Source organism: Podarcis filfolensis (assembly GCF_964270895.1).
Source record: "Podarcis filfolensis genome assembly, chromosome: 18".
In the NCBI taxonomy this organism is placed as follows: domain Eukaryota; kingdom Metazoa; phylum Chordata; class Lepidosauria; order Squamata; family Lacertidae; genus Podarcis; species Podarcis filfolensis.
Window position 1 is genome coordinate 7,087,185 of NC_139622.1, and position 27,578 is coordinate 7,114,762.

The 27,578-nt window shown below is 47.0% G+C and overlaps 1 protein-coding gene across 2 annotated transcripts; it reads left to right on the forward strand.

Moving 5' to 3' along the window:
- Positions 1-1,114: 1,114 nt before the first annotated feature.
- STAP2 (signal transducing adaptor family member 2) lies at positions 1,115-27,501 on the forward strand. 2 transcript variants are annotated; one of them, XM_083594744.1, is made up of 13 exons: positions 1,115-1,309; positions 5,425-5,496; positions 6,308-6,439; positions 9,800-9,856; positions 10,746-10,867; positions 12,383-12,514; positions 14,266-14,335; positions 16,315-16,417; positions 17,902-17,985; positions 19,054-19,206; positions 21,979-22,014; positions 23,086-23,208; positions 25,499-27,501. In XM_083594744.1, the coding sequence occupies exons 1-13, from the start codon at positions 1,214-1,216 to the stop codon at positions 25,558-25,560; spliced, it is 1,242 nt and encodes a 413-aa protein (XP_083450870.1). In that variant the 5' UTR covers positions 1,115-1,213; the 3' UTR covers positions 25,561-27,501. The 2 variants fall into 2 exon arrangements, with proteins under 2 accessions (XP_083450870.1, XP_083450871.1); XM_083594745.1 differs by having other exon boundaries at positions 1,121-1,309; positions 19,057-19,206.
- The last annotated feature ends 77 nt before the right edge of the window (positions 27,502-27,578 follow it).

Consider the following 27,578-nt stretch of genomic DNA (forward strand, 5'->3'; position numbering starts at 1 on the left):
AAAGTTTATAATATATACACAAGATCATTGTAAGCAGGTTGAAACATTGGCAGGATTTGAAACAAACTTGTAATGTAACAGAATGGGACGCATGGGACGCTGTGGGTTAAACCACAGAGCCGAGGACTTGCCGATCAGAAGGTCAGTGGTTCGAATCCCCACGACGGGGTGAGCTCCCGTTGCTCGGTCCCTGCTCCTGTCAACCTAGCAGTTCGAAAGCACGTCAAAGTGCAAGTAGATAAATAGGTACTGCTCCGGCGGGAAGGTAAACGGCGTTTCCGTGCGCTGCTCTGGTTTGCCAGAAGCGGCTTAGTCATGCTGGCCACATGACCCAAAAGCTGTACGCTGGCTCCCTCGGCCAGTAAAGCGAGATGAGCACCGCAACCCCAGAGTCGGTCACGACTGAACCTAATGGTCAGGGGTCCCTTTACCTTTACTAATGTAACAGAATGTATAGATAACCTAGAAAGATAAATCCATTGGTTTTGAATCCATTGGTTTGGGTTTGAATCCTACTCTCGGTAGTGGCACCTGCCCTGTGGAACGCCCTCCCACCAGATGTCAAAGAGAAAAACAACTACCAGACTTTTAGAAGACATCTGAAGGCAGCCCTGTTTAGGGGAGCTTTTAATGTTTGACACATTACTGTATTTTAATATTTTGTTGGAAGCCGCCCAGGGTGGCTGGGGAAGCCCAGCCAGATGGGCGGGGTATAAGTAACATTATAATTATTATTTTTAAAATATTGGAGAAGTATCGATATGCAGTTGAAAATAGGACCCATGGAAGGGATGGGGGAAATTCAGAATAATCTCGGTAACTGGATTCGGAATTGGGTTTTGTTGTATGTTTGTATTTTGGGAAATCAAGTAGGAATTTATTTCCAAAGAAGAAGAAGAAGAAGACTGTATGCTAGCTAAGTATGGGGAGCAAGAGCGCAGAAAAACTCCAGTGTGTAGCTGAGCCAAATTTGCAGTTTCTCCTTTCAGAATCGATTCACCTGCCAATCTGGCTGTCCAATCACACCGGCGGAGGGAAGGGCCTAGGGGAAATTTCAGGGGAAAGGGAGGCGGGGGGGGGGGGAGAGAAAGAAGTAAACAGTCTCGTTTAATTTATTGCATTTTGCTTCCTGGTGTCGGACTCTGAACTCTGGGCAGAAGACTCTGCGAGGCTGGACGGTGGAGGGACTTTTCAGGGGCGCTCAGGGACCACGATGGCAGCGCCACACAGCTGGGCCACCAAGCCGAAGGCCACCGTGCCACCCCATTATTATTCGGGGTTCCTGGAGAAGAGGAACACCTGGGAAAAGGTAGGAGAGACTTCAGGGTCTCTTAGGAGAAGAATCAGAAAGCTGAACTGCAAGCTTTGTCGCTGTCAGCAAGCAAGGGAGCTGGCAGGGCTTTGGGTGGGTGGGCTGGCTTCCCAGGACCCCCACACAGCAGGATTTTTTTGGGGGGGCCAGGCAGGATGATGAACCCCAAACCCCCCAAATTTCGGATCCCCTCCAAAGTTTTGCAGTTGTTTTGCAGCGAAAACACTGCCCCAACAAATGAGGGATTGATGCAATAGACATGGGGTTTGCAGTTGACACCTCCAAACCCAACAATTCCCAGATCCCAAGTTTTGGGGGCGGGTCTGTCATTTCAAGATACATTGAGTGAGATATACAAGCAACCCAAGACTTACTAAGTTCAGACAATTGTGTGCTTTTGGTTTGCCTCGATTTGGGGAGCTTACCATTTTCGCTGCTGTGTCTCCGAAACGATCTGGGGAAAGGTTGTGGGAAAAGGAAACTCAAACGATCGGGGCCCCAGAGAACCTTTCACTACGACAGCTTTTGCTATTTTCCTTTCTTTTTTAAAAAGTTTAAGGAAGGGAGTGATTGAGGTTGTGTTCTGTGTGGGGTGGAAGAAATAGAGAAGGACTTTTGTCCCCCACTGTCCCCCTGCTCAGTCCTCTTCTCCTGATGCCAGAAATTGGGGAAGGAGACAGCCAACGGAACAGGTTGTCAGTAGAGGCAATAGAAACAGGTGTGGGGCATGCCTTGGGAACTCTCTGCCACTAGGTGTGACGGAAGGCTTGGGAGATGGCTCTGAATTTGGGGAGGACAAGATGGTCTAGTAGACTCTCTGTTCATGACTGGTATACTTATGGATGACAAAGTACTAGGGGGCAATACTTTGAAGTCTGCCACAGTTTCTGAGAACCAACCTAGACTTGACTGGGGAAATACATATTTGCATTTAAAGTGTGTGTGTGTGTGTGTGTGTGTGTGTGTGTGTGTGTGTGAATGCAGATTGCATTAGTTGTTTGATTCTGATGGGGCTGCAGCCGGCCTGTAATGGAATCATATAATAATAATAATAATAATAATAATAATAATAATAATAATAATAATAATTTTTATTTATTCCCTGCCCTCCCCAGCCAGAGCCAGGTTCAGGGTGGCTAACACCAATAAAATCACAGTAAAAAACATGATAAAGGTAAAGGGACCCCTGACCATTAGGTCCAGTCGTGGCCGACTCTGGGGTTGCGGTGCTCATCTCGCTTTACTGGCCGAGGGAGCCGGCGTACAGCTTCCAGGTCATGTGGCCAGAATGACTAAGCCGCTTCTGGCGAACCAGAGCAGTGCACGGAAACGCCGTTTACCTTCCCGCTGGAGAGGTACCTATTTATCTACTTGCACTGGCGTGCTTTTGAATTGCTAGGTTGGCAGGAGCAGGGACCGAGCAACGGGAGCTCACCCCGTTGCGGGGATTCGAACTGCCGACGTTCTGATCAGCAAGTCCTAGGCTCTGTGGTTTAACCCGCAGCGCCACCCGCGTCCCTAAAAAAAACAAAACCATGACAGGAGAAAAAAAAAGAAGAAAACCCAATTTAAAATACAGGTTAAAATGCAATTTAAAATGCAGCCTGATTTTAAAAGTAGCCGATAAATCAAGACCATAAGGGGAGGGAAACATAAGGGTCAGACTGAGTCCAAACCAAAGGCCAGGCAGAACAGCTCCATCTTGTAGGCCCTGCGGAAAGATGTCAAGTCCCGCATAGAGCTGGAAGGGACCCGAGGGTCATCTAGTCCAACCCCTTGCAGCTCAGGAATCTTTCGCCCAGTGTGGGACTCGAACCCGTGGCCCTGAATTTAGGAGGCTCTGCCAACTGAGCTACCCCTCCTGTGTGTGTGTGTGTGTGCGTGCATGTAATTAACTCTTTCTTCCCCTGCTGCTGTCCTGATGAGAAATCTTAGTATCAAAGGAGTCAGGGGATTTCACTGCAAAAAGAAAGGCCAATTTTCTTCAAAACCACAGCAGACGAGGAAATTGCTTGTTTGTTTGTGATATACCGTATTTTTTGCCCCATAGGACGCACCGGCCCATAGGACGCACCAAGTTTTTTGGGGGGGGAAATAAAGAAAAAAAAATTTATTTCCCCCCCAGGCGCTTGTGGGGCCGGTTGTCCCCGGAGCTTGCGGGGCAGGCAGCGGGGAGAAGCGCTCTTCTCCCCGCCGCCCGCCTGCAGAACAGGTCCGGGGACAGCGGGAAGACGCGCTGCGCCTCCCAGCTGTCCCCGGAGCTTGCGGGGCTGGCGGCGGGGAGAAGCATGCGTCTCCCCGCCGTCAGCCTCCAAACCACATCGGGAGACAGCAGGATGGCGGCGTTCCGCCTCCCCGCTGTCCCCCGACCTTGTGGGGCTGGCGCTGTGGCTCTCCTGAAGCCTGGAGAGCGAGAGGGGTCGGTGCACACCGACCCCTCTCGCTCTCCAGGCTTCAGCGAAAGCCTGCATTCGCCCCATAGGACGCACACACATTTCCCCTTCATTTTTGGAGGGGAAAAAGTGCGTCCTATAGGGCGAAAAATACGGTAAGTAAAAAAACCTGCTCCTTTGCCCTTAAGGGGTACCCAAGAGTCCGTGAAACACGGTCCAGGGCCGGACCAGAAGGTTCTAGGAGTCAGTCCGACAGAGCCAAGGTAGGACACGAGGCAGGAAACCAGGCAAGGACAGGTACAGGATCTCAGGCAGGATTTGGCATACAGCAATGTTGCTCCCGCAACCTGGGGCGGGGTCCAACAGCCTTTTATCTTTGTGGGGGTAATGGCCGGTCCTGATCCCCCGGCGACTCACCTCCCTGTCTTGCCCGAAGGCAAGCACTCCTCCTGCAAGTACTCAGGTCTCTCCTTCTCTCAGTCCTGAGTCTCTGCAACTCGGGAGACATCAGTGGGTTACTAGACTCAGGGGCTGCCTCAGCCTCCCCTGACCCAACCGGTAGTAGAGCAGCTGTAAGTGATGGCCCAGCTGGAGGCAACGAGGTCATCCCCGCATCTGGAGCCAGGGCAGGCTCAGGCCCCTGACTCGGCCCAGCTGGTGTTTGTTGCAGGGGAACCTGTGCAGACTGGGGCTCTTCAGAATCAGGCCCCAGACTAGGTTCAGGTGATGTCTGAGGCAAAGGATCCAGTGCAGACTGAGACTCCTCTGGTTCTGAGCCCGAGTCGCAGGTCATCACAGCTGGCGATGTGTCACAAAGTTGGGAACCATCTTCGTCCTTATTCCAGCCATTGTGATATATCATTTGATACGGAAGGCGGGGGCATGTCTTCTTCACCTTCTTCTTCGCTACAATATATCCATTTATTTCCAATTGTCAATGTCAAAAGGGACTAAAATCTATAAAATTCATAGAAAATCAACGTGCCAATTTGCTCAATTTCTCCAGGACTCCATGACACCTCCCCTGTCCTCCATAATCCCTCAAGCAAGGTGTCAAGACCCTAATCCTGTCAAATCACTCTGCCAAGCCTTTCCTCCAGGCAATGCCAGTACATGGACCATTGTCTTCTCATCACCGGTACTCAGGATGTGCTTATCTGCGCATATCTCCAGCTCTGCATATTCCCCCCTCCCTCCTCCATATGTTAATCCTGTGTAACCCAACCTCTTCTTAATGTATTCATGATGTAACTGGGATGTGTTTTGCAATGTATTCTGGGGCATGGAGGGAAGTTTCAAAAGTTCATGTCACCCCTTTCTCGCTGTTCAATCTCGCCTTGAACCTGTTGCGCAATAAACTTGGATCTTCTGCAGCTTGCTCCTGTCTCCGGCTGAGCTCATTTTCCTCCGCAGAGACCCGCGGACTTAGTCCGACGAGCTGGGTGGCAGAGCAGCCTCGCACCCAGATTTTACCGTAACACATTATATTGTGATGTTTAGCTGGTGATATATCACAAAGTTGGAAGCTATCTCCATTCTTATTTCATTGTGATATATCAGTATATCGCGATGTTATCGCGATGATCTATCAGAAAGTTAGTAGCATCATTTGCCTCTCTGGTTCCACCCATTACTGACAGGCGGCCCCAGAAATAAGGGCGCTTGGTTCAAGAAAGTTTCTTTACCACTGCTCTGATTTTTCTCCTCCCCCTCCCCCAGGAGTACAAAAAATATTGGGCAGGTCTCCGAGATCTCAGTCTCTATTTCTACAACACCAGCAGAGATGCCCAGGTAACGGCGAGAAATTATATTCACACATATATCTTGGCTTTTTTGGGATGGGGATATGGGGGAGACTGCCCTAAACTCTAGAAATTCATAAATGGTAGGATTTTGATTATTTGGGATATGGAGGGAATATCTCAACTGCAGAGGAATTTCTAGGCAAAACGACCTGGCCAAGCTAGGACCATTAGGAAAAAAATTCAGGGCAAATGGCCAAATTTCAGAGGCAATTCAGCAACAAAACAATGTTTTGAAAATTTACTCCATCGGCGTTCAGGGAGATCACTAGCTTGTGTCTCTAAATTTCAAGGGGTCTACTCTTGAGCAGGGACATCGGGTGGCGCTGTGGGTTAAACCACAGAGCCTAGGACTTGCCGATCAGAAGGTCGGCGGTTTGAATCCCCGTGATGGGTTGAGCTCCTGTTGCTCGGTCCCTGCTCCTGCCCACCTAGCATGTCAAAGTGCAAGTAGATAAACAGGAACTGCTCCGGCGGGAAGGTAAACGGCGTTTCCGTGCGCTGCTCTGGTTCGCCAGAAGCGGCTCAGTCATGCTGGCCACATGACCCGGAAGCTGTACGCCGGCTCCCTCAGCCAATAAAGCGAGATGAGCGCCGCTACCCCAGAGTCAGCCACGACTGGAACTAACGATCAGGGGTCCCTTTACCTTTACCTTTTAAAAGAAGGTGGACAGCTGCAAAGTGAGCAGGAAGGAGGTGCAACAGAAGTTAGCTCTGAGCAGAGAGACGGAGCACTTTTAAAAAAAATCATGTGGACTAGAAACTTGGGCGTTGACTTTACCTGCTCTTCCTCCCCGCAGCACGTTGAGAAAATTGACCTGGCTGATTTCCTGTCCCTTGCCGACGACAACCCCCCACGAACTGCGGCTGCCTGGCCCGCGGACAGGGTGGGACTGAACCTAAAAACTCGAAGCCAGGAAGTGAAACTGAAGGTAAGAGATCCTTTGTGCAAAGTCCAAAGATATCTCCTTGCTTGCAGAGAGATGAGGCTTGTTCCATTGATGGTCAAAAAGTCCAAGCGGTTTATGCATAAGGTAAAGGGCCCCCTGACCATTAGGTCCAGTTGTGGCCGACTCTGGGGTTGCGGCGCTCATCTCGCTTTATTGGCCGAGGGAGCCGGCATACAGCTTCCGGGTCATGTGGCCAGCATGACTAAGCCGCTTCTGGAGAACCAGAGCAGTTCACGGAAATGCCGTTTACCTTCCCGCCGGAGCAGTACCTATTTATCTACTTGCACTTTTGACGTGCTTTTGAACTGCTAGGTTGGCAGGAACAGGGACCGAGCAACGGGAGCTCACCCCGTCACGGGGATTCGAACCACCAACCTTCTGATCGGCAAGTCCTAGACTCTGTGGTTTAACCCACAGTGCCACCCACATCCCCAGTTTATGCATAAACTATCGTAATAAACGAAAATCTGCCCTTATGCGGGACACAAGAGCCCTTCTAGAGTCCTTCGCAGGTTCTCCATTGGTCGGAGAAAAGAACAGAGGCCAACCAGAGAATATCAAGAAGCAAAGCAGCTAGTAAGCCTGATCTTTATTGAACTGTTGCAACAGGGTACTCCCCCCACACACAAGGGGGTGAGGGACCCCGAGCCGTGCGCGCAAGCCCTTATATAGACATTTTAAATTGCCCGCCCTGGAGTCCAAGACCACCCGAGAAACATCGTACATACATCACAGAAAGGGATGGTCTACAACAGAAATCTGAGTGCGTTGTTTACCTCCTGTCTGGCAGGTTACCAGTTAATGCTTACTTGATTGGATACCCTGGGGAGCCTGGCCAGTCTTTTGCAGTGATAAATACTTAGTTCCTGAGCCAGGTCACAGGCTCACACCCTATTCATACACAGACATACCCTTAAGACAGGATTTGTGAAGGAAAAGACAATGGGGAGGCTTTTCCATTTCCCTTTGACTTTGCAGAGAAAACATTTGGTCAGTTTGGGAGTCAAAATGGCTTCATGGCTGTTTTCCTGTGCTGCTTCAGACATGTGGTTTATATATTTATGTACGTGTTTGCTTGGTACATTTATGAACATTTATTATATATATATATATATATATATAAGACCTTAATTTTTTTGTTTCACTACAAAATGTACATTAGCTTCATTGCCAATCTCCATACGAGGGAGAGAGTTGGGTGTGTTCCAGGACATATATCATGTTTGCAAATAAACCTGGCAAGCACAGCACCTAAGTTGGCCTCACACACCCTCGTAGATGTGCTGGGATTTGTTTTATTCCGCAGAAGTACCTAGGTGACGAGACTTGCAACTTTATCGCCCTGCTCAGGGCCGGATTTAGGTTTGATGAGGCCCTAAGCTACTGAAGGTAAAGGGGCCTTTTATATGTCCAGCTGTCCTTTGTATGCTATATGGTAATTTATGGACCTAATAGGTATCTCAAGCCATCTGCACATCACAAAATATGTATTTTATCGAAGGAATTGTTGAACTGAAATACAATTAAGAAGGAGTGGCACTGTGGCTTAAAACACTGAGCCTAGGGCTTGCCGATCAGAAGGTCAGTGGTTCGAATCCCCGCGACGGGGTGAGTTCCCGTTGCTCGGTCCCTGCTCCTGCCAACTTACCAGTTTGAAAGCACGAAGTGCAAGTAGATAAATAGGTACCACTCCGGCGGGAAGGTAAACGGCGTTTCCGTGCACTGCTCTGGTTTGCCAGAAGCGGCTTAGTCCTGCTGGCCACATGACCCGGAAGCTGTATGCCGGCTCCCTCGGCCAGTAAAGCGAGATGAGCGCCGCAACCCCAGAGTCGGTCACGACTGGACCTAATGGTCAGGGGTCCCTTTACCTTTATATTAATAGTGAAATACAGTTAAGAAGAAGAGGGGGGTGGAAGTCAAGTTCTGAAATGTCAAAATGAATGTAAAATCAGTGAAATGCATAGAACTGGTGAAATGTATCAACTTGAAAAGTATAAATAAATAATTCTTTTTTTTAAGAAAGGAAGTCAAGAACCTTCTGGATTAAAGTCTTCCCGCAACTTTCCTTGTCTGTGTTGAACAGAATTCCCTTCATCAATACTTTCATTGTATGAGAAACAAAAATCGGTGCCCATGTTCACTGAGTGTCCTGTAGAATTTTTAATATATTTTTTTAACAAAGATTTTTACAACAGGGTCGGTTTAGCTAAAACCGTTTGTTCTTGGAGCATAGATATCTGTTCTGCTTTTGTTTCCAGTACGCTTGGGGTACAATACCGTTATCTGTAGATCTTTAGGTCACAAAGACCTAACTCTGTCCAGCTAATATGTAACAGGGAACAACGCAGGTGTTTGTATATCTTTAGGTTGCAAAGATCTACATCACAGCCATCCTTTCTTGTACAAAACAGCACCAGCACAGATATTTGACGCGGGTTGCGCTGTGGGTTAAACCACAGAGCCTAGGACTTGACCATCAGAAGGTTGGCGGTTCGAATCCCCATGAAGGGGTGAGCTCCCGTTGCTCGGTCCCTGCTCCTGCCAACCTAGCAGTTCAAAAGCATGTTAAAGTGCAAGTAGATAAATAGGTACCGCTCTGGCGGGAAGGTAAATGGCGTTTCCGTGCGCTGCTCTGGTTCGCCAGAAGTGGCTTAGTCATGCTGGCCACATGACCCGGAAGCTGTACGCCGGCTCCCTTGGCCAGTAAAGCGAGATGAGCGCCACAACCCCAGAGTCGGTCATGACTGGACCTAATGGTCAGGGGTCCCTTTACCTTTTATGTTGAATATGTTGGAGGGAGAAGTTTGGAAGAGCGATTCAGCACCGCAATGGCTATCAGAGTCTCACTTTCCCAGACAGAACGAGAAATGAAACACAGCCTGTTCCTTCGAAATCTCACTTAATCCGGATTTTGTGATGCAGTTGTCCGGCCAGACAATATTTACAAAAGGATGCACGTATTAGCTGAAGGCGTACATAAAAATAGCGAAAGCAGCACGCACAAAAACACACTATATACGAGGAGAAAATGCTCACAGAAATGTGCTATTTACTCCAAACTGTGTACCAATCATTTTTCTATCAGGGGAAATTCTCTCTAAGGTGCTGAAGGGTTTTCCAGAGGATTTACTTAAATAAAAACCTTGCCGATGGCCGTGGAGACATTGGCAATTGAATTTAAGATTGGGGGAACGAGAAACCAAGAACTCCCAAATGGATAGATCCTTCCATCTCTTAATCGTCAAAGATGATGGGCGCCATGTTGTTAAATCCTGGTATACAATACTGAATTGGTTAACATTGACAAAGTTAAGTTTTTAAAACTGGGATTGCTCTTTTCAGATGGAAAGCCTTGAGTCGCGAGAGCTATGGAAAGGTTTTATTCTCACGGTTGTGGAGGTGAGTTTATTCCTTTCTCTTCCTCCTCCTCCTCCTTCTTCTGGTGTTTTTAGTGGTTTTTTTGTCATGTTTTTTAAAAGGAAGCAAAGATCTATGGAGAGCCATTGATAGTTTAAGCACCCGACCCCCACCATGTGGGAAGAGAAACTGGCGTCGGGGCAATTCAGAGAGGCTATTTAAGGGATAAATCGGGAAGTTTTGGCTTGCAAAAGTTTACATCCCGTGTCAGTCTTACTCAGAATAATGACATGAATGCACCCGACTTAGGGCTATGCATTTCAGTGAGCCTACTCTGAGTACAACATAGTTGAATACAACCCGAAGTCTCTAGCTTGGGACAACGGGAAGTAATCAAACAGTAGCTTAGTCCTTCAAAAGGGGACGTTTTCAATTGTAAATAGAGCCAGTGTGAAATTTTTGGATTTAACACGTAAATAACGTCAGAAGATTATCTCATTCGGTGTGGGGTAATTTAACCATTCTCCCTAGCTGCAGTCCTAGATGAAATGACTATTTATTACGTCAGAAGTGCAACAGCAGAGATCATTAACTAAATGGTTCATTCTGCTTGTGTTTCAGTCAAACAGCCAAGAGAGGGGCGGGGCGGGGGTGTTGCCGAGCAACCAAGCCGAGTGACATCACGTTTGCTGAGGTAGCATGCACTCTGATTGGCTGAGTAGTTCTGAGAGAATTTTTCCTCTGAATGTTTGGTTGAATGTCTCCCTACTGTAAATCTCAATGCTACAGGGCTGGTTTACTTCTCCTCAAATTATACAAGCTGCTTTTGTTCAGTAAAGTGCTATCGGGATTTCTTTTCTCTCCAGGCTCCATCTGCATTGTTGAAGTGACTTAAGCAACACCTTTCACCCCAAACTCTGTTCTCCCGTAGATGAAAGTCCCGACCACCCTGAGTTTGCTCCCCGGTCACTTCTGCATGTTGTCTGAAGCACTCGAGAAAGAAAAGGAACGCCGATCCAAGGCTGACATGAGAGTCGAGAAGCCGCTTCCAGAGTGAGTGGACTGTAAACCCTCAGAGACAAAGATGTGTTTATATTTGCCACAGGAAATAATATGCACTTGGTGTTACTGGTTACTTTTAAACTTGGTAGGGCTACAATTTTCCACCCTGCAGTTTTCCTTTTACAGTGGACTCTCGGGTTACGTTACCTTCGGGTAATGTAACTTTCGGGTTGCGAACACGGCAAAACCAGAAGTGTATGCGCGTCGCGCACGTGCTCAGAAGTGCTCAATCGTGCCGCATGCGTGCGCAGAAGGGTGCCTCCGGTTACCAAGATTTTGGATTACGACCGGGCCTCCAGAACGGATCCCGTTCGTAACTGGGAAAGTGTGCCTCGACATGTGTTGGAAGTGCAACAGCAGAGATCATTCAGTTTGCAACTTATGGGTTAATTCTGCTGGTGCTACAGTCTGTTGGCCAAGAAGGGGACCAGTGGAGCTGTTGCTTAGCAACCAGGAAGAATAGCATGATGCTTGCTGAGGCTGCACTTGGTCTGATTTGGACTCCACCAAGCAGGGCAAAGGGACGCGGGTGGCGCTGTGAGTTAAACCACAGAGCCTGGGACTTGCCGATCAGAAGGTTGACGGTTCGAATCCCGGTGACGGGGTGAGCTCCTGTTCCTCGGTCCCTGCTCCTGCCAACCTAGCAGTTCGAAAGCACGTCAAAGTGCAAGTAGATAAATAGGTACCACTCCAGCGGGAAGGTAAACGGCGTTTCTGTTGAATCAAGCCCATCAATCAGAGGAATTTGGCCACCCTCCAGGTGCCCGGCTTGAATCCTTGTTGACCCCCCCGTCAACGACTCCCGGCAAGACAAGGCGAGGTCTTTATCGGCCGATCCTTCTTCAAACGTGAAAGAAGAACACAGCCACTCCTCCTCCCTCACTCCCTGCCATCCCCAGGGAGGGGAAAGAGACAGACAGAAATGTATTTACATGCCTTTATTTCTGTCTTTCCTCAGTGCAGAGAACAACATGTCTGCACTCTCTGATACCCAGCTGCAGAGAGAGAAAAACTCCACCCATGTACTTCCAGTACAGGGTCATGTGACACTCTGAGCTAACATCCGGTGCTCAGAGCACATAATAGACTGTCCCTGGTTCCCACGGTACAATCCAATAACATCAGCTTCCTGTTTGGCTTTCCAGCCATCTGGAGCACTCAGCAGCATTGCTCCTTTTTCGTAACAGTTTCCGTGCGCTGCTCTGGTTCGCCAGAAGCGGCTTAGTCATGCTGGCCACATGACCCGGAAGCTGTACGCCGGCTCCCTCGGCCAATAAAGCGAGATGAGTGCCGCAACCCCGGAGTCGGCCATGACTGGACCTGATGGTCAGGGATCCCTTTACCTTTTTAAACAGAGCAAACTTTTTTTTAAAGTCCCACCAACACTCCTTTCAATGGAGTAGAAGATTATTCACACACAATGCAGGGCTGTTTAAGACGGGAAAGCTGTCTGGGCCAAGGCTGTCGTTTTGCAAAAGAACTCTGCTTTATTTATTTCCGCCCCAGCTGTTTCTTCAGGGTCTCCAGAACGGAGGCCGAAGTCCTTCTGGAGAAGAATGAAAACTGTGGGAATATGTTGCTGCGGCCAGGAGGGGATGGCAAAAGCGTCTCTGTGACCACCCGGCTGAAGGCAAACGGGTGAGTTTGTCTTGGCATTGCAGAAAATTCTGCAATCTCCTTTTCCTCCTTTAGTCCACCATTCCCTCTCTTGCCATCCGAAGGTCCAGCCGTCTCCCTTGCTGGCCTCCTGCTTCTAATGTGTTAAAAGGTTTTGTTTTCATTGTTGTAATATATATATATTTTAAAGTGAACAATATTATTTATTTGTTTCAACAACTTACATATCGCATCATCTCAGTCATCTCCAAGTGGGGATCCAATGCAAACAAGACTAAAAAATGCATTAAAACTATAAAACCAGAACTCAGTTAAATAGCCTGGAGACAATACAAAGTCTTCAGTAAGCACTGGAAGTTCATCTGAAAGGGAAGACCACAATATTGGGTCCACAATATTATAATGACGACGATTTTATTACAGTGGTACCTCGGTTTTCGAATGTAATCCGTCCCTGAAGACCATTCGACTTCCAAAACGTTTGAAAACAGAGGCGCAAAGGGTGGTCTCCAGTTTCAATGGTGAAAATAATAATAATAAAAAAACTCAGCGGAAGTCATTTGGCTTCCGAAAAGCGTTCAAAAACAGAACGCAATTACTTCCGGGTTTTTGGTCTTCGGAAACCGAAACATTCAGCTTCTGAGATGCTTGAAAACTGAGATACCTCTGTATTTATATGCCTCTCATCTGAGTGGGCTATGTGTCTGAGTCATGGGGGACCTCTAGGAATAATTGTGATATACTTAATTCCCCCCCCCCAGTTCCCTTATTGTCTGCTTTTTCGCTCCCCCCTCTGCATGAGGCATGGGAGAATTGAGCTTGCAGAATTAAGAGGGGCTGCAAGAACTGAGAGAAGCGTTAGCTAGCTTCACGGTTTTTCTCACACTGTGATTTTTGTATAGCACACACACATGATTTGTGTTACACTGACAGGTCAAAAATCATGAAACAGAAATCATATGGACTTCAAACCAGTTTTGGACGATATATCGATATATATTGCCCTTCCTTAATGTCCTTCATATGAACTGATGGTGATTTTGTTGGGGAAAACATCCAAGACGCAAGCTTAAAATTGAACACAGCAAAACATGCAACAAAGAAAAGCGTTGAAATATAGGCTGCAAAACTTTAAAATGTGCCCTTTCCAGCGAACTCCATAAATATTCTCTTTAAGAGCTTCTTCTAAAGTTTTCCGCTTCCCCTACAACAGAAGCAGACCACAAGCTTGTAAGTTATAAAAAGGTTTACTTACCAATGCACCAAAGGTCAGAGTCATGTGCTTTTCCATGCAGCAGTTAGAAAAAGATGCACAGGTAGGGAGAAAAAGTTATTGGTTACAAAATGGTGAAAGCTGAACTATGGTGTATAGGGAAAAGCTAGTTTGGGGCTCCATTCTTGTCTGAAACAGAAGAGGCTTGTTAAAGCCATGCGGTTGGAGGGAGCACTTCAGAGAATGAAAGCTTGGTTACCTCTTTCCTCCCAAGGTAAGGGAAAATGACATAGGCAAAGCCTGTCAGGACAGCTTACTCTATGGCATTAACCCTTCATGCATTTATTAGACTGAAGCATGCTGCTATATAAGGCGGGTTTAGCCTACAAATTTTACATAATCTCTTTTTCTTTCCTTTATTCCCCCCCCCCATTCTTTTGCTTTTGTTTTCTTCCTTGTTAAATTTGCAAATAAAAAAACTTTTTTAAAAAAACCAAACACCTCGATTCTTACAAAAAGACATTGCTCAATTTCCCTCTTTCCCCCGTATCCGGTGCAGGATCGTGTCTATAAAGCACTATAAAATCAACCTGACCGATGGAGAATACATCATTGATGTCGAAGAGCCGGTGAGTTGTGCTGGGGCCATCATTCAACTAGGTGGCAGGGCAAATGTTTTGTAAGGTTCCAGATTACCGTATTTTTTGCTCTATAAGACTCACTTTTCCCCTCCTAATAAGTAAGGGGAAATGTGTGTGCGTCTTATGGAGCGAATGCAGCCTGCGCAGCTATCCCAGAAGCCAGAACAGCAAGAGGGATTGCTGCTTTCACTGCGCAGCGATCCCTCTTGCTGTTCTGGATTCTGAGATTCAGAATGTTTTTTTTCTTGTTTTCCTCCTCCAAAACCTAGGTGCGTCTTGTGGTCTGGTGCGTCTTATAGAGTGAAAAATACGATAAATCCTACATATCGTGAGTTGAAAGGACCGGTTAGCAGATGGCGGGCCAAGACCTTTCTTTGCCTGAGACCCCTGAAAGCAAGTTCTCTTTAAAGAATACAGACACAAGAGTCTTTCCTTAAAAGTAACAAGAAGTTTACTCACATTTCAGTTCACGGTTTGATCCCTGAAAGGCAGGCTTGACTTAGTAGTTGCATAACAATCTGTGAGAGCCAGCAGACAGCAAGATTAGAGACACAGGATCAGCCCCAAATGTCTGTGTGGACAAGGGGACACCAGGTATCAAGGCAAGCAAGCAAGAACAGGTGAGCTCATGCAATGGAACAATTTGTCAGTTTTGTTTCTCTCCGTTTCTCATTTTCTCCATCTTAAAGTTCAGTTCCCCATATTTCTGGAGCAATTTGCATGTTTGCTTATAAAAAAGAATAATCTGGAAAACGAGCGAGGTCCCAGCTAAAGAAGAATGGTAGCTTAAACTGATGGACCTAACATACAGAATAAGAGAACAAGAAGAACATATGTCTAGAGAAGATTGGAAAGCGTTTGTTGAATATACGGGGGGGAATTGTGCACAACTGAAAACGTTGGCAGCATTAAGATAAATTCAACGGTGTAAATAAGTTTTGATGGATGTAATGGTGGAATACTGAACGGTTTAGTTTTTGTAAAATATGCAGGGATTTCTGATATGCAAAATGAACCAGAGAAGAAGGGAAGTCGCTGATATTTTAAGGATGTTTAAATGAATATTCTAAACTGTAAAACAGAAAATTTTATTAAAAATCATAGGAAAAAAAGAAATAAGAATGAATCCTCCAAACAAATAAAAAACCATACATACTTCACAAAAATTCTTCAGACTATTAGTTTGAACCCCTGAACACATTTTTGTACACCATTTGGACTAACGTACACATATAGATGGGACGTGGGTGGCGCTGTGGGTTAAACCACAGAGCCTAGGACTTGCCAATCAGAAGGTCGGCGGTTCGAATCCCCGCAATGACGGGGTGAGCTCCCGTTGCTCGGTCCCTGCTCCTGCCAACCTAGCAGTTCGAAAGCACGTCAAGTGAAAGTAGATAAATAGGTACCGCTCCGGCGGGAAGGTAAACGGCGTTTCCGTGCGCTGCTCTGGTTCACCAGAAGCGATTTAGTCATGCTGGCCACATGTCCCGGAAGCTGTACACCGGCTCCCTCGACCAATAAAGCGAGATGAGCACTGCAACCCCAGAGTCAGTCACGACTGGACCTAATGGTCAGGGGTCCCTTTACCTTTACTTTACACATATAGATATGCAAACAGATCCATATATCTGTGGAAATAACTTACATGATCTTAGGGGAAACATATATATTTATGAAAAGGTTTGCTTGGGGGAAACTGCATGCAGAAACGTTGCATATTAGATAAATGTGCTGGTGAGTTTATCTTGAAGACTTAAAAAAAAAGCAATTGACAGACTGACGTGGAAATGCAGAAAGCTGAACTTAAGACGGGAAAAACGAGAAACCGAGAGAAACAAAAGTGGACAGATTCACACATACCGCTTCCCCTGCAGGGCTGTTCTTGGAGTTACTGCAATGCTGAATCTTCGCCAATCCCTGGTAAATGCTTGTTAGTGAATGGTATTCCCCTCTTTCTCTTTCCTCAGTATCACTGCTCTTCGCTTGCCAAGGTGGTGGAATTTTTTGTAAACAGCAGCAAACGCATCCTGGTGCCCCTATCTCTGGACGAGAGCTACTCCATGACTCTAGGTAGGTTCGTGGCTCAAGCCCTCCTCTATGTTGTCGGAACGCATTAGAAATTTCCCCATAGGAATCAAAGGAAATCGTTGACTGGTTATGTGAACACTCACCTAAGGAGAGATACTTGAGAGGGCATCGTGCTCAGATAGCAGGACCTGCACGTACTTTGGTTCGCTGCCCAGTATTTAACGTAATCTGTGTTGTTGTTGGGATGCGGGTGGCTCTGTGGGTTAAACCACAGAGCCTAGGACTTGCCAATCAGAAGGTCGGCAGTTCGAATCCCCGCAACAACGGGGTGAGCTCCTGTTGCTCGGTCCCTGCTCCTGCCAACCTAGCAGTTCAAAAGCACGTCAAAGTGCAAGTAGATAAATAGGTACCACCCCGGTGGGAAGGTAAACGGTGTTTCTGTGCGCTGCTCTGGCTCGCCAGAAGCGGCTTAGTCATGCTGGCCACACGACTCGGAAGCTGTACGCCGGCTCCCTCGGCCAATAAAGCAAGATGAGCGCTGCAACCCCAGAGTCGGTCATGACTGGACCTAATGGTCAGGGGTCCCTTTACCTTTACTTTATGTTGTTGTTGGTTTTATATAGCTCAACGTAAGTTGCAAATTTAAACAGTCAAATGTGTAATTATTTCTGCACTTCCATGCAAAGGAAATGCAATTTTAACAGGGCCAAAAAATAAATGTCACCAACTGCATATCATTTGTGCCCTGAAAATCATCTTCTTCATCATCTTCATCATCATCTTCTTCATCATCTTCATCATCATCTTCTTCATCATCATCTTCATCTTCTTCTACTATCCCTCATAGCTGAGTGAGATTGTCTTCCATAAACATGGTCTTAACCGTGAGTCCATAAGTGACTGTGGAGGCCAATTCTGGATCCACACGTCCTTCCACAGTGAGGACTTTAGTTACCGGGCGGGAGTTGATCACGGTGAGGGTTTGCCAAGTGTGCTTTCCTCTTAGCACATTTCTCCCTTTTGACCTGAATTCGAGTGTCTTCAAAGCCCATGACACCTTTGGTAAAGGCTGTTCTCCAACTGGAGCGCTCGCAGGCCAGTGTTCCCCAGTTGTTGGTGTTTATACTACATTTTTTAAGATTTGCCTTGAGAGAATCTTTGAACCTCTTTTGTTGACCGCCAGCATTATGCTTTCCATTTTTAAGTTCTGAATAGAGTACTTGCTTTGGAAGACGATCGTCAGGCATCCGCACAACATGACCAGTCCAACAAAGTTGATGTTGAAGAATCATTGCTTCGACACTGGTGATCTTTGCTTCTTCCAGTACACTGGCATTAGTTTGCCTGTCTTCCCAAGTGATGTGTAAAAATTTTCTATGGCAACAGCAGCAGAGGAGAACAACTGGTCTTTCGCTGGGTTTGTTTCCATTGCAGACATGGGACAAATACACAGACTTAGTGAGTGCTTCTACTTTTGTTTCTGTGTTTGGCAAGATCTGTAACTGCAGTTTCTTCTCATTTTGCAGAGATCATGGAGACAGATAAAGAAAGTGGAGAGACTGCCCTGGTGGCCCCGCGCTTGCCCAGTATCCTGCCACGACCCCCAAGAGGTGTGACAGTTCACTTGCACTAATCCTGAGGCTAAACTCATGCCAATCTCCCTGTTCCTCTTCCCCAGGGGCCAGAAGGTTGAGATGCCGCACCCAACCTTCCTATGGTCTTTATAGGGATGCGGGTGGCGCTGTGGTCTAAACCACTGAGCCTCTTGGGCTTGCCGATCAGAAGGTCAGGGGTTCAAATCTTTGCGACGGAGTGAGCTCCCGTTGCTCCGTCCCAGCTGCTGCCAACCTAGCAGTTCCAAAGCACACCAGCGCAAGTAGAGAAATAGGTACCACTCTGGCGGGAAGGTAAACGGCGTTTCCGTGCTCTCTGGTTTCCGTCACGGTGTCCCGTTGTGCCAGAAGCAGTTTAGTCCTGCTGGCCACATGACCCGAAAGCTGCCTGCAGACAAATACCGGCTCCCTCGGCCTGAAAGTGAGATGAGCGCCACAACCCCATAGTTGCCTTTGACTGGACTTAACCATCCAGGGGTCCTTTACCTTTACCTATGGTCTTTTTAGCACCTGGTCCTATGTTTGAAGGCCAAGGAAAGTGGAAGACGGCTGTGTCTCTGGGTAGCCTTCTCCTCCACGAATTTGTAAAATTCTTTTTTTAAAGGAGGAGTCCATCACTGCCACCCCCAGTGGAAGTACCTGTCACGGAAGTGTGCTGGTCAGTAAGGTAAAGGTAAAGGGACCCCTGACCATTAGGTCCAGTTGTGACCGACTCTGGGGTTGCGGCGCTCATCTCGCTTTACTGGCCGAGGGAGCCGGCGTACCGCTTCCAGGTCATGTGGCCAGTATGACTAAGCCTCTTCTGGCGAACCAGAGCAGTGCACGGAAACGCCGTTTACCTTCCCGCCGGAGCAGTACCTATTTATCTACTTGCACTTTGAGGTGCTTTCGAACTGATAGGTTGGCAGGAGCTGGGACCGAGCAACGGGAGCTCACCCTGTCGCAAGGATTCGAACCACCGACCTTCTGATCGGCAAGTCCTAGGCTCTGTGGTTTAACCCACAGCGCAACCCGCGTCCCTTCTCCATCCTAGCATGTCCAAATTGCGTCCGTCTGTCCACACAGCAGGTGCACCCAGAGAAGGAAAGAATTCCCAGTCTCCGAAAAGCTTGCGTCCCCCTCCGCCATTCCAACCCCCAATTCCCGCACGGACTTCCAAGCCTGAGCATGTCTATGAGGCCGAAGATGTCCCAGACCAGACGTACGTGAACGACGAAGGTAATTCTTTGTCGACGGGTCTTTAGATAGGATCTGAATAGGCTTTGTGGTAATGAAGGAATGGGTTTCTGTGCAGCCAGTTTGAAACGGAACCCAAAATCCACCTTTTTCCTTTTCCAAGGGAGCATTTCTAAAATGCTTTAACTTGAGCTCTTGAGCCAAAACCCAGCTGTATAAACAAGTGCTCAAAGCTCTCTCCCTTATCAGTCCATGAAGGCTGGTAATGATGGATGGCCTTGTCCATTCCAAAGTGGAACAGGGATGGCACGTCTGGGCCTTATCTTACATCCTGACCACAAAGATCACACTCTGACGCACAGACCTAGTCCGGGAACAGTGCCAGAGTGTGTTCTTGGAGTTGGTGACCTCTTGCTCCAAGATAAGAGTGCCGGAACAGGAATACCCTTATATGATCAAGAGTACAGGAAGGGACACCCTTTTATGGTTAAAAGTACCGGAGCAGGAACATCTGTGATGTCAACCTGCATGTATAAGCTGACGTGGCTGGATTCCTGGGGAAGGGGGGAGAGGGTGCCTGGAGGATATATATATACATATATATATACTGCAGGAAATTTCTCATTTCTTTGGACTTGCTGCGGACTGACCATGCAAATAAGTAACTCTTTCTCTGAACCAACCCTCGGTGTCATTTGACTTCCTTCCTCCCGTCCGGGAGCAACGCAGAGCCCACCAATCGGTAAAGTCCAATAAGGCTACAGTTATTTTATGGGCCTCCGTGTTGCTCTCACAACAAGCTTGCAAGGGAGGCCAGGATGAAAGGGAGAGTTGGGAACTGAAATATGTGCAGCCAGTGGGAAATGAAGAAGGGGGGAAAATAAAAATGCTAAAATGCTAAAATGTTTTAAGTATTGAAATGGAATTAGGAAATGAGCAGAGAGGGAGGGAGGGAAGGGAGGCATCATGGAAGCAGGGCGGTAAGTCAACCCTTAAATTGTTATAAATTTGATGTTAATTGGCTAAAATTTCCGAAATGCAATAAAAATTAATTGCACCCCCCACATTGCAAGAGTCACTGACCCAGACTCAACCAGCAAGGTTTGTGACTGCATAAAGGATTGAATGTCAAAGTCCTGTGCTCTAACCACTACGTTGCGCTGCCTTGTAGCTGGTTCCTTAGAATCATAGAATCATAGAGTTGGAAGAGACCACAAGGGCCATCGAGTCCAACCCCCTGCCAAGCAGGAAACACCATCAGAGCACTCCTGACATATGGTTGTCAAGCCTCTGCTTAAAGACCTCCAAAGAAGGAGACTCCACCACACTCCTTGGCAGCAAATTCCACTGTCGAACAGCTCTTACTGTCAGGAAGTTCTTCCTAATGTTTAGGTGGAATCTTCTTTCTTGTAGTTTGGATCCATTGCTCCGTGTCCGCTTCTCTGGAGCAGCAGAAAACAACCTTTCTCCCTCCTCTATGTGACATCCTTTTATATATTTGAACATGGCTATCATATCACCCCTTAACCTCCTCTTCTCCAGGCTAAACATGCCCAGCTCCCTTAGCCGTTCCTCATAAGGCATCGTTTCCAGGTCTTTGACCATTTTGGTTGCCCTCCTCTGGACACGTTCCAGTTTGTCAGTGTCCTTCTTGAACTGTGGTGCCCAGAACTGGACACAGTACTCCAGGTGAGGTCTGACCAGAGCAGAATACAGTGGCACTATTACTTCCCTTGATCTAGATGCTATACTCCTATTGATGCAGCCCAGAATTGCATTGGCTTTTTTAGCTGCCGCGTCACACTGTTGGCTCATGTCAAGTTTGTGTTCAACCAAGACTCCTAGATCCTTTTCACATGTACTGCTCTCAAGCCAGGTGTCACCCATCTTGTATTTGTGCCTCTCATTTTTTTATTTTTTTTGCCCAAGTGCAATACTTTACATTTCTCCCTGTTAAAATTCATCTTGTTTGTTTTGGCCCAGTTCTCTAATCTGTCAAGGTCGTTTTGAAGTGTGATCCTGTCCTCTGGGGTGTTAGCCACCCCTCCCAGTTTGGTGTCATCTGCAAATTTGATCAGGATGCCCTTGAGTCCATCATCCAAGTCGTTGATAAAGATGTTGAATAAGACCGGGCCCAAGACAGAACCCTGTGGCACCCCACTAGTCACTCTTCTCCAGGATGAAGAGGAACCATTGATGAGCACCCTTTGGGTTCGGTCAGTCAGCCAGTTACAAATCCACTGAGTGGTAGCATAGTCAAGACCGCATTTTACCAGCTTCTTTACAAGAATATCATGGGGCACCTTGTCAAATGCCTTGCTGAAATCAAGGTAGGCTACATCCACTGCGTTCCCTTCATCTACCAGGCTTGTAATTCTGTCAAAAAACGAGATCAGGTTAGTCTGACATGACTTATTTTTCAGAAATCCATGCTGACTATTGGTGATCACAACATTCCTTTCTAGGTGCTCACAGACTGTTTGCTTAATGATCTGCTCCAGAATCTTCCCTGGTATTGATGTCAGACCTTGCAATATGCAGGGCTCTAAAATAGTGATGCAGAACCTGGCAGCCTGGACTCATAACTCCCATCACCCCCAGCCGATGGTCAGGTGGTTTATTGTGGTGTAGTGGTTAGAGTGTTGGACTAGGACTTGGGAGACACGAGTTCGAATCCCTCTGCTTGGCCATAGAATCGTGGAATTCTAGAGCTGGGTCATCTAGTATAAGCCCTTTGAAGTAATCCAGAGCAGGCTATTCTTATCTTCTTAAGCCACTTCTTTTGGATTTTATCTCTCTTCCCCTTTTTCCCAGATGTTGCTGAGATGAGACAGACCAAGCCATTCAAAGGTAAGCGAACGTACTTTGTGGCACTTTTAAGAATAAAGGTGTTGTCGGCATCGAGGTTTTGCATCTGGTACACAGGCTGAGACCCTCCCTGCCCGCAGACTGTCTCGCCAGAGTGGTGCATGCCCTGGTTATCTCCCGCTTGGACTACTGCCATGCACTCTACGTGGGGCTGCCTTTGAAGGTGACCCGGAAACTGCAACTAATTCAGAATGTGGCAGCTAGACTGGGGACTGGGAGCGGCCGTTGGGGACCATATAACACCGGTCTTGAAAGACCTACATTGGCTCCCAGTACATTTCTGGGCACAATTCAAAGTGTTGGTGCTGACGTTTAAAGCCCTAAACGGCCCAGTAGACCTGAAGGAGCGTCTCCACCCTCATCGTCCAGCCTGGACACTGAGTCCAGCTCTGAGGGCCTTCTGGCAGTTCCCTCCCTGCGAGAAGTGAGGTTACAGGGAACCAGGCAGAGAGCCTTCTTGGTGGTGGTGCCCGCCCTGTGGAACGCCCTCCCGTCAGATGTCAAGGAAATAAACAACTGACTTTTAGAAGACATCTGAAGGCAGCCCTGTTTAGGGAAGTTTATAATGTTTGGTGTTTTATTGTGTTTTTAATATTCTGTTGGGAGCCGCCCAGAATGGCTGGGGCATGTACCGTATTTTTCCCTCGATAAGACGCACTTTTTCCCTCCGAAAAAGTAAGGGGAAATGTTGTGCGTCTTATGGAGCGAATGCAGCTTGCGCTGAAGCCAGGAGAGGCTCTGTGCAGCTTTCCCTCTCTGCGCAGCGCCCCTTCAGCGAAGCAGGAGGAGAAATGGAGCCCCTTCCGTTTCTCCTCCCGCTTTGCTGGGGAGGTGCTGAGCAGAGAGGGAGAGAACATTTATTTCTTGTTCTCCTCCTCTAAAACTAGGTGTGTCTTATGGTTGGGTGCGTCTTATAGAGCGAAAAATACGGTATGTATGTATGTATAAATAAATTGTGCCCTCCGCTTGGGTTGTAGACAGAAGGAACCTGTCAACCTCTAGTGCTAAGGCTGTCCCCCCCCCCCGTCCCCTTTGTTATTTCCCATCTCACAGAGTTTAAAGCTGTCCCTGTATTCCCGACTCCCGGCAAATCTCCCTGTGGACCCAGCCCAAGGGAAACCAGACAGGCACTCCCTTCTCGCCTAGCAATGTCATTACCTAGAAGTTTTTCCACCGGTGAGTCTTGTGCATTTATCCGTCTGCTTAGTGCAAAGTTTTTAGCGGGGGCAATTAGAATAAGATCCATTATTTGATTATTGCTATAACCACCCCCCAAATGTATTTTCTATAGTTAAGTTCTAACCTGTGTCTTCAGTACATATTATAGTCGTACTTCGGAAGCTGAACGGAATCCGTTCCGGAAGTCCGTTCGACTTCCAAAATGTTCGGAAACCAAGGCATGGCTTCCGATTGGCTGCAGGAAGCTCCTGCAGCCAATCAGAAGCTGCGTCAGACATTCGGCTTCCACAAGTTGTTCGCAAACTGGAACACTCAGTTCCGGGTTTCGATCATTTGGGAGCCAATTTGTTCGAGAGCCAAGGCGTTTGAGATCCAAGGTATGACTGTATTTCATTTTGTTGCTATGGCTAGTGGCTGATGCAAGTGAAGATTATTCTGTTTGACTCTAGTGCCATATACGCAAACTCTGCGGCCATCGCCTTGCTGTGGTTAATTCAGAGTCACTGTGCCTCTGTTCCTGATGTAAAATCCATCAACCAATCTTTATTACAGTCCAGAGACCCAACAAATTGTTACAAAGCAATGCACAATTCAGACAGCCTACCTCCAGGTTGGGGACGCGGGTGGCGCTGTGCGTTAAACCACAGAGCCTAGGACTTGCCGATCAGAAGGTCGGCGGTTCGAATCCCCGTGACGGGGTGAGCTCCCATTGCTCGGTCCCTGCTCCTGCCAACCTAGCAGTTCGAAAGCACGTCAAAGTGCAAGTAGATAAATAGGTCCCGCTCCGGCGGGAAGGTAAATGGCTTTTCTGTGCGCTGCTCTGGTTCGCCAGAAGCGGCTTAGTCCTGCTGGCCACATGACCTGGAAGCTGTACGCTGGCTCCCTCGGCCAATAAAGTGAGATGAGCGCCGCAACCCCAGAGCCGTCCGTGACTGGACTTAATGGTCAGGGGTCCCTTTACCTCCAGGTTAAACAAGCATTTTGTTCAGATTTAAAGCTAGGGATCATTGGTTCTTGCAACCACCAATAAAAACTTCGCCACTGCTAATGTTCTAGCGTTTGTCCAGTCTTCCAATAGGAACCTGACATAGTGAGCCGATGTGAAATCAGTAAACACGGAAAGCCCGGCCTTAGTAAGCACTTATCCTACTCAGAGTAGACCCATGGAAATTAATGAGCACGACTGACTTAGGCACAGTAATCTCAATGGGTCTGCTCTTTGAGTTAAAATTGAGGGTGCTACTTTGTTGAACGACAGCGCCCCTGTTTCTAAAAATCACCGTTGAATTCTGAAATTCCACCAAAATCACGTGAAATTTCGCGTGGGCTCCCTGCCTTGTTTCCCTTTAGCCCTATGTTTGCCCAGAGCTCTGTTGCGCATACACACACACACACAGAGAGAGACACAAACACACACAATGCTTATGTTTACCTGGGTTTTTTTAAATATAATTTTTATCGATTTTAACATATAAATTATAAAATGTACCACAAAACTTATCACTTATACAATTTTTTTAGACTGATCCACCGCTTTAACCACTTCTTCTGCATTTCTTAACTTTATATTGCCTTTACATCTCTTAACAAATCATCCTCCCCCTTCTCCATTTTTGCAATAATTCCAATAATACTCCTCACAAAACTTCTTGCAAACCTACAAACATCGTCTGATCTTCACAAACACTTTTTAAATAATCCGTAAATTTACTCCAGTCTTCTGTGAATTTCTGGTCCCGCCGGTTTCGAATCCTTCCTGTTAGTTTATCTAGTTCTGCATAGTCCATTAATTTCACCCTCCATTCTTCGATCGTCTGAAATTCTTCTTGCTTCCATTTTTGGGCCAATAATATTCTTGCTGCTGTTACTGCATATAAAAAGAGCTTACATTCATTTCCATTTATATCACTCCCAACAATGCCTAGTAAAAATGCTTCTGGTTTCTTTATAAATGTACATTTCAACATTTTTTTATCTCATTATATATCATCTCCCAGAAGCTTTTCACCTTTTTACATTCCCACCACATGTGATAGAATGTTCCTTCTTTTTCTTTACATTTCCAACATTTATTACTAACTTTATACATTTTCGCTAACTTGACAGGTGCAATATACCATCTATACATCATTTTCATCACATTTTCTTTTAAGCCATTGCATGCAGTAAATTTTAAACCTTCTTTCCATAATTTTACCCAATCACTCAACTGTATATTATACCCAAAATCCTTGGCCCAATGAATCATAACCGACTTAACCTCCTTGGCTTATGTTTTCCTGGTTAGGGATGACCGAGGAACTGGAACGCAAACTTCAGGAACGGAGGGCGACGCTTCAGGAAGATTGAGCTGTCTGCACCTCTCGCCATCGGGCCAAGCAAAGGACGGGGCGGTCGGTGATCCACTCTGGAAGGCTGCCGGCCAGAGATTTCATGGTTTTTCTGCACAAGTCTTCCTCTGCTCTGTGTCCCAGCGTGATCTCGCAGCCGTCCATCCTTCCCAGAGCTGTCCTCCTGCTTCAATAGAGGCGGTTGTTTTACCCATCACCGGGAACCAAGTGGAAAATATCCACCTCCCTGCCACCCAGCGCTCTTTGAAAAAGGGCGAAGGGTACTCTTAAGAGGCTAAAAACTTGCATGTTTTCCAGCTCTCCCTGAGCTGTTGTGATGCTCCTGTCGGATTTGCAGAGAGGGCCGGCTTTCTGAAAGGGCGATTGCAAAGGATAGACTAGGCCAGTTTCTGGGGGCTGCGAAGGTGAGCATGTTATAGCAGGAGCAAGGAGCCATTTCTCTGCCCACATTCCTTTTTGCGCAACCGTGCAGGGAGTCACCCGCCGCAGGTAGGCAGAGGTAAACAAGAACGCAGCATCGAATGGATGGAAATTTTACCTTTGTGTGGTCGTCTCCCCCCCCCCCCCACGCACATTTAACTCTACTGGAGGTCCTCTAAATAATATAAATGGGCAATCTCCTGCAGCACGAGGTGCCTTGTTGTTGTTTAGTCGTTTAGTCGTGTCCAACTCTTTGTGACCCCATGGACCAGAGCACGCCAGGCACTCCTATCTTCCACTGCCTCCTGCAGTTTGGTCAAACTCATGTGTAACTTCGAGAACATCGTCCAACCATCTCATCCTCTGTCGTCCCCTTCTCCTTGTGCCCTCCATCTTTCCCAACATCAGGGTCTTTTCCAGGGAGTCTTCTCTTCTCATGAGGTGGCCAAAGTCTTGGAGCCTCAGCTTCAGGATCTGTCCTTCTAGTGAGCACTCAGGGCTGATTTTCTTCAGAGTGGAGAGGTTTGATCTTCTTGCAGTCCATGGGACTCTCAAGAGTCTCCTCCAGCACCAGAATTCAAAAGCATCCATTCTTCGGTGACCAGTCTTCTTTATGGTCCAGCTCTCACTTCCATACATCACTACAGTGGTACCTCGGGTTACATACACTTCAGGTTACAGACTCTGCTAACCCAGAAATAGTACCTCGGGTTAAGACCTTTGCTTTAGGATGAGAACAGAAATCGTGCGGCAGCAGCAGGAGGCCCCATTAGCTAAAGTGGTGCTTCAGGTTAAGAACAGTTTCAGGTTAAGAACGGACGTCCAGAAATAATTACGTTCTTAACCCGAGGTACCACTGCACTGGGAAAACCAGCACTTTAATTATATGGACCTTTGTGGGCAAGGTGCTTACTCAAAGGTAAACCCTCACTGTGCAAAAGGAAGCGGGGCTGACTTCTGTGCAGATGTGCTCGGGATAGCAGCCTCCATTTCTCCCCAATGGAAAATGAAAAGACTCTGGCCTGGGGGGGGCGGCTACGTGGTGGTTCACGCTGGGAAGTTGTCGCTTGATGTCACCACCGCTTGAGGAGGGAGGAGATGGAGTTCTCGTCTTCCGTGCGAAAGGTCCAAATGTTGCCATCAAAACAACGTTTGTTTTCAACCCGCTTGTGAAGACTACCAGAGGTCACAAAGAAAGGGATGTATGACAACAACAAGAAGATGAGGAAAGTAATAAAGAGAAGATTGAACAGAACTGTGAACATGAAAGCAGCAGCAAGAGAGATGTTTGGATCCCTTTCTGAGCTTGAAGCATGGGTAACCCCAACAAAAAATTTGGCTGTGTAATTTGGAATTAATGTGATTTGATCGGTTTGTCAATAAAAAATATATAAAAAAACAAAAAAGAATGTTGCCATCAAATGGCTTAAATAATTTCATTTTAGGAAACTGGACTGGTATCAGAAAGCCGACACCAAATAAAGATATCTGATATCCCTTTTTTTAAAAAAAAGAAAAATATTTTTTGTCTCTGTAATGGGAATTGGGGTTGCTTGTGCGTAAATTCCAAACTGCTCCCAGCTGTTGGGGTAGCTA